This window comes from Diadema antillarum, unplaced genomic scaffold, assembly GCF_040938485.1.
Source record: "Diadema antillarum isolate AM-2024a unplaced genomic scaffold, OU_Dant_1.0 scf00000169, whole genome shotgun sequence".
Classification (NCBI taxonomy): Eukaryota; Metazoa; Echinodermata; class Echinoidea; order Diadematoida; family Diadematidae; genus Diadema; species Diadema antillarum.
In genome coordinates this window covers 789,672-796,803 of record NW_027271058.1, presented here as the reverse complement: position 1 = coordinate 796,803, position 7,132 = coordinate 789,672, and the positions used below count along the sequence as shown (strand labels likewise).

Below are 7,132 nucleotides of genomic sequence, written 5' to 3'. Positions count from 1 at the left end.
TGCTAAAAAAAGAGAAAAACTCCTTTTATTATTCTAACATATTTCTTACAGTTTATCCGATGCGATCGACGTCACAGTTCATGTTTGGTCACACGGAAGAAACCTTTTACCTTTACAACTTTATAGATGCCCTTTTATTTCATTTCACGTTTGGACCGTACCAACTTTGGCTCTTGTATGACACTTAATGGGAGGCGGGGGCTGGGGGGGGGGGGGGGGGGGTTGCAAACAGTTGCGGTTTTTTTTTTCTGACTTGAGCATTCCTTTTTGTGCCAGACTGGTTAGAGTGACATTAATTTTTTCCGTGTTATTTCAATAATTATATGAATTTTTTTTTGTATTATCAATATCTTTTTTTCTCATTTTTTTAATAATCTTTTCCTTTTAATTCTATAAACAAACGGAAATACAAACTACATTTAAAAGGATTCATAAATGGGACATTTATGCTGAAAAATGGCCTTTGGCTTCGCACTGTCGGCAGGGGTGGCGACTGCTGGTGCTTTTTGCTACCCCCCCCCCCCTTCCTTGTCGGGTCTGAACTATTAGGCCTAATAATCGTTACCTGCCCGGTATATTACCTCACAGAAAGGCACCTGGCAAGAAGATTTGCCCCCCAAATCAAAATTTTTGTTCATGACATAGTTGACGGTGGTTGTCTCGTGAATAGAAGCTCTTTCATAATACAAGATGCATTGATGCATTGTTTGCGCGACTTTTCTCAACACACAAGCCGTACTTGCGACCCTTCTGCCGGGCAGGTGACGATATTTAGGTTATGTGTGAGATAACATTGGGCTTGTGTTTATCAAAATGATTAACCTTCGAGTCCGCTGCGTAATACATGTGCAATGTCAATACCAGTTTACGCCTCAGTATCTGTTGAAAGAACAATGTGTGGCTTCAACTCCTTCAGAGCGTATGGGTCAGAATACTGGTGTAGTGTTTGCATGGCGAGTTATCAGAATGAGATACAGATTGGATATTATGGAACTGCCGTGCAAGACTTCTATATAAGATACGACAGACTACCTACACAGCCGTCATATAAACTTATTTGATTATAGAAGTGAAATGGACTGTGTCAAAGCTACTGGTCTTGAAACACTTAAAGTGACTATGCAATGTAAATACATGTTTACTTTTATCGCGTGTTCATCGATTCATAATACCCATATGGCCAGAAGAACATGTGACATGTTCCATGCTCATCACATCATTATTTTTTTTTTTCTACTATTTATCTTCAGATCACTTTGATACGTCTATACAGAAAACTTCCAAAATAAGATTTTGTCAGTGACATCATCTGATAATCTGTGATATTATATAAAGATGTCACTTATTATGAGTAAATTCATATTTTGTCTTTTATTTTCCAGGCACCATAAAGACTTATAACTCAACTACGCATGTGTATAGAGCACATTCTTCATAGGAGATGGATGTCGACTTTAAAGAAAGGACGTTCCATGCGTTCATGGTGCTGTCGGTGGTTTTATTTGGCTCTGGATCATGGATAGCCATCAATGCAATTTGGGTGGAGCTGCCCGTCCTTGTCGCCCTGGGTATCCCCGAGGGCTACACTCTAGCTTCCTACCTCGTCATCCTCATTCAACTCGCCAACGCTGGTCCGGTGGCCTTCACGCTGGCCAGCCGCTGCGTGTCTGCGAAGAAACTCGAGGTGCCCGTCATCTACGCTAGCCTGGTCGCTGCCGTCATTTCCTGCCTGTTGCTCGTATTCTTCTGGGACGTCACGACTTTTTGGCGAGCGATTGGTGCTGATCGCAGCACGGCCTTGCTTATTCTGTCTTTCGTCTTGGCCCTTGTGAACTGCACGTCATCAGTCACCTTTATTCCCTTCATGGTTCGCCTCAAGAGCAACTACATGACTCTCTTTTTCGTAGGACAAGGATTAAGCGCTTTAGCCCCAAGTCTTGTCGCCCTCGGGCAAGGCGTCAGCAACCAGGACTGCGTCGCCAACATGACGTACACGGACGAAATCTCCGGAGAGAACTGTACGACTTGGATGCCAGTCACGAATCAACCAAACTTTGCACCTGAAATCTTCTTTTGGTTTCTCTTTGCGTCCATGGTTCTTTCGCTTGTGGCGTTTTGGTGCCTTCATGCGCTGCCTGCAGCCAAGCAAGAATACGCCACCCAGATACCAGAAACTGTCGACGACAAAGAGTCGGCCGAGTCCCTTCGAAAGGGTGACGAGCACGTCGACAAACAGACCTCGACTTTTGATCTGGAGGAGGAAGACGTTGTCGAGCACGAGAAACATTCGAAAGGCGAATACATCGTCCTCTTCGTCATCCTAGCAGTAGCCAATGCCCTGAGTAACAGTGTTCTCCCTTCCATTCAAAGTTACTCCTGCGGTGCCTACGGCCTGTATACCTACCTACTAGCCGCTACCCTTGGGCATGTGGCCAATCCGGTTGGCTGCTTCGTCGTCATGTACTACCCGATGAAGAGTCTATCCATGGTGACCCTAACATGTCTTTTCGGGGTGCTGGCTGGGGCGTATTGTATGGCCACTGCCGCTCTTAGCCCTGTGCCGCCACTACAGGAAAACGTTTGGGGGAGTGTGCTGGTGGTATGTTCTGTATTTTATTATAAATCAATTTTACTGTGCTAAATGAGAATAGAGATTATCAAGATGTCGATGAACTAGAGATGCAGGGGCCAGTGAAAAGGAGAAGTAGACGGTATATAGATTGATCAGGTACCCATAGAGTGGTGTATAACTCGTTACTAAAGGTTGATTAAACTGTAAAAAAGAAACAAAAACAAAAAATACGTTGATCGAATGTATCGAAGGTACATTTTATATGCAAGGAGACTGGGAAGAGTGTGCGTTATTTCAATAGTTGATGTGAAAGCGTTTTGACTGCCCTATGCCCGTTCCAAAAGTACGTTTACTGATAGCAATCTAGACATTGACTCCGAATTGGTCCATTCTGTTATTGAATACACCCGATCACCGTTCCAAACCCCTGTGGATTTACAACTTTCCTTGGGGTTATTTTCTTTTGAATGAATAAGAGGCCTAACTTGTCTGATCAGTTTAATCTGTTCAGGGTTTCCCTTTCCAACACATTATAAGAGTATGTGGAAACTAAAGTTGTCTGTTATGATGAATGTGGATCATTAAATCTCAAACCATTCTATAGTGGGTTTGCTTCTTATTTTGTCAGGTCACAGCGTGGATTATCGTCGGCGGCGTGTTCGCCCACGTCAAGGCCGCCATCGGCTGGATCCTGCGCAACGAGCCCGACAACCACCGCCTGCTGACGTGGTACGGCATCGTGACGCAGTTGGGCTCGCTAGTCGGGGCCTTCATCATGTTCCCACTCGTCAGCGTCTTCTTCCTCTTCGTGCCTTACTACAGCGATCCTTGTGAAGACTTCCCCGTTTGCAAGTAGCGTAGCTCTTCCCAAGCTCTGGTGTCGTGTTATTTAATGTCATTGATGTACTGAGTTTCAATCTTTTCAGTCTTTTGTGCTGATTGACATTGGAATGTAAGGAGAATGTATATTGTGTGTATGCTACAAAAAGGCGCAGCATTGTTGTATTGTTTTCAATTTGAATGCACCACCTGTATCAAAGTTCACCATCTATTCACGTTGCCTTGTATCTGTACAAGAACTCTTTATTTACAAATATTTTCACCTCAATCAATACCGTGTGTGACATTCCAGAAGATGGATTGTATGACCTTACACTCAGGTAAGCCACTTCACAATATTATCACCACAGTATTGCCAGTAGTATGGTTCTTTCAGGGGGCGTTTCATCAACGAGTTCGTCGGAGGTTTTCACCGACGAATTTGCTATCAGCCAATCAAACGCAAGGATTTCAGTAGCTTTTAACAGTTGTCAGTGTAAATCACTGACAAAAAGTTTCATGAAACGGTCCCCTGGGGGCGTTTCATCAACAAGTTCGTCGGAGGTTTTCACCGACAAATTTGAAAAGTTACTGAAATCCTTGCGTCTGATTGGCTGATTGCAAATTTGTCGGTGAAAACCTCCGACGAACTCGTTGATGAAACGCCCCCCTGGACAGGTGCTTTGGTGCAGAGAGCGACACCAACGTTGAAGTACATCAAGGGGTTTTATTAAACAGCCAGGATTAAAGCTCAGGACGCACTTAGTTCATTTCGTTTATCTCATTTCCAACATCTTTGCAATTCGGAATTTTGCTGCGCTTTCTGAATTTGGGAAAAATTAGATAGAGTTGGTTAAAGGCTCCACAAGTTTTGTCCACGTTATAGGTGAACAGATCGGAATGGCCACCGAGAAAGTCTTATTTGTATACATAGGTCAAAATAATTATTTCTTATTTTTGCTGAAATTTTGATTGGTACACGGTGGAACTACAGCGTTCGATTGTCCGAAGAGACTGGAACTGACTCTTTAGGAAGTACGGCGCGGTAAACTGTCACGGTCGATTAGACCGTCATTCTTCTGGTTTACCCTTCCGATTTGAGAGAGGGTCCCGTACGGACAACATTCACATGTTTTGCCCCAATAATTGCCAAATTTTCACCAAGATGCTGCCCACTTGGGCTTTCATTCCCACTGCACCAATTTGAACGACTTTTGGAAACTATTGGAAGTGTATATCTGAAATCTCTTTCGACGTGTGTTCGCTCTCTGACTTTGTTTCGTTAGAATCGCCCTGACCCGCTTTGTTGTTGTTTGCGGCAAACGTTAGAGCCCAGATTAGATTTGGATATTTGGACTCGGCACCAAAACACGGACCCCATCGAAGAAGAATGAATGAATGAATGAATAAATAAATGAATAGATTAATCAATGAATAAATAAAGAAGCCAATGAATAAATAAATAAATAAAAAATAAACAAATAGATAAATAAATAAACAAATAAATTAATTAATAAATAGATAGATAAATAATGCTATGTTTTGTTCATTTTTTTTTCGTTCTGATTTTATTCGGAGAGGAATATTCTGTCCATGGGTGATGGGCTGTAGTGGTTGCATTCTGTTGTTGTCCAGACACAATGAAAAGAATATGTTATTTTTTTTTTTATTTATTTTTTTTTTTTAGCCACTGAACCATGTGTATGGAATTAAAAGTTCTTTTTTTTGTGAATATAGGTCATGGCATGGCAAGAAGCATCTAGATGCCAAAGGGTTATATGTATGGCTGCACTTACATGTATTTTGCATTTGTTACATGATTATATATTAATTTTTTGCATTCATATACTGGTGTGTGCGTTTTTGTGTGGGAGTGTGCATGTCCGTCTGTTACTTGCGTAGCGTGGTTCTTTTTTATCATTTGAATGGATGTGAATAAGTATTGCATTATTGTATTATGAAAACAATAAGGAACATTTACAAAATTATGGTGAATGTTATGTGATTTTTTTTTTCTTACTCTCTCATCGGGCTGACAAATGCAGCGTCTCAGTACACCCAGTTATCCATTGCTTGAATAATTCAGTACTGTATACGTGTATTCTTATTTGATGTAATTTTGGTTTGATTTGATTTAATGGTTCCTGCATTATCATTGTACATGCACATATATATGGACATGTACTTGTTGGTGCCATACACGTACATACACAATAGTTGTAAAACGAAGTATAGTTTTGTCTTCCTTGCCTTTACAATATACCTTGACCGTACGCTGCTCAAATAAATGAAGTATTGCATTCGCACTCGTACCCATGGCATTGCTGAAGCCCGCCCGTATAATGCAATGACATATGCACATTTTGGGTGTCACCAGTTGTAATCTATTTGACTTACAATATTATTTCTAGAACGTCAACTTTACTGGTATACGTAAATGCAGGTGATGATTGATGCAGGGTAGTCGAAAACAGTAACATGATGTCGCGATCGTAACTGGTCGTCAGTAGATGTTTCATAGATTAAATTTCATAATTGGATGTATATAATGCAGAAACATTTTCACCGAGTTTCGGTTTGATGACCTATTTTCAAAATTCTATACAGTATATACAATGTATTTTTTTCAATATTGATGCGATGTCTTTTTGTAAGACGCTGTCGTTTTATAGGTGTTGTGAAATAAATTTGTCGTTGAGATACATAATTGTGAAGTCAGAAATTTGACATATATGATTACAATGCGGAATTATGTTTACGTATATACCATGTAACCTAAAATTGCTGATGAGCTTCAATTTTTGTCCCCGCCGAACGAGTTCGAGCAGGGGACTATGAAACGGGCTCCGTACTTGTGTGTGTCCGTGCGTCCGTGTGTCTGTCCGTGTGTGCGTCCGTGTGTGATCAAAATCTTCAATTTGCTACTTCTCTGTCATTTATGAGCCAATTTTGATTCTGTTTGCTTTATATGATAGCACTACATGGGAGCTTTGAAACTTTTACACAGAATTTCAGTTGTGACCTTTGACCTTGATTTTTGACCTATATTGTACATTTTGCTACAAAATGCTACTCCTTCGCCATTTCTAACCCGATTTCGATTCCGTTTGCTTTATGTGATGGCACTAGGTGAGGGCTTCAAAACCTCTACACAGAATTTTGACCTTTGACCTTGATTTTTGACCTATATTGCACATTGGCTACAAAATGCTATTCCTTCACCATTTCTAACGCGATTTCGATTCCGTTTGCTTTATGTGATGGCACTAGGTGAGGGCTTCAAAACTTCTACACAGAATTTTGACCTTTGACTTCTTTGACCTTTGACCTTGATATTTGACCTATATTGTACATTGGCTACAAAATGCTACTCCTTCGCCATTTCTAACCCGCTTTCGATTCCGTTTGCTTTATGTGATGGCACTAGGTGAGGGCTTCAAAACTTCTACACAGAAATTTGACCTTTGACTTCTTTGACCTTTGACCTTGATTTTTGACCTATATTGTACATTGGCTACAAAATGCTACTCCTTCGCCATTTCTAACCCGATTTCGATTCCGTTTGCTTTATGTGATGGCACTAGGTGAGGGCTTCAAAACCTCTACACAGAATTTTGACCTTTGACTTCTTTGACCTTTGACCTTGATTTTTGACCTATATTGTACATTTTGCTACAAAATGCTACTTCCGGCGGGGACACATATTACGCACCGCGTAATTTCTACTTTTCCTTGTTCTTG

The 7,132-nt window shown here is 41.0% G+C and overlaps 1 protein-coding gene across 1 annotated transcript; it reads left to right on the top strand.

The window, feature by feature from the left end:
* The first annotated feature begins 1,480 nt into the window (after positions 1 to 1,480).
* LOC139722666 (solute carrier family 52, riboflavin transporter, member 3-A-like) lies at positions 1,481 to 3,443 on the top strand. Its single transcript, XM_071633958.1, has 2 exons — positions 1,481 to 2,599; positions 3,201 to 3,443. The coding sequence occupies exons 1-2, from the start codon at positions 1,481 to 1,483 to the stop codon at positions 3,426 to 3,428; spliced, it is 1,347 nt and encodes a 448-aa protein (XP_071490059.1). The 3' UTR covers positions 3,429 to 3,443.
* Positions 3,444 to 7,132: the final 3,689 nt, after the last annotated feature.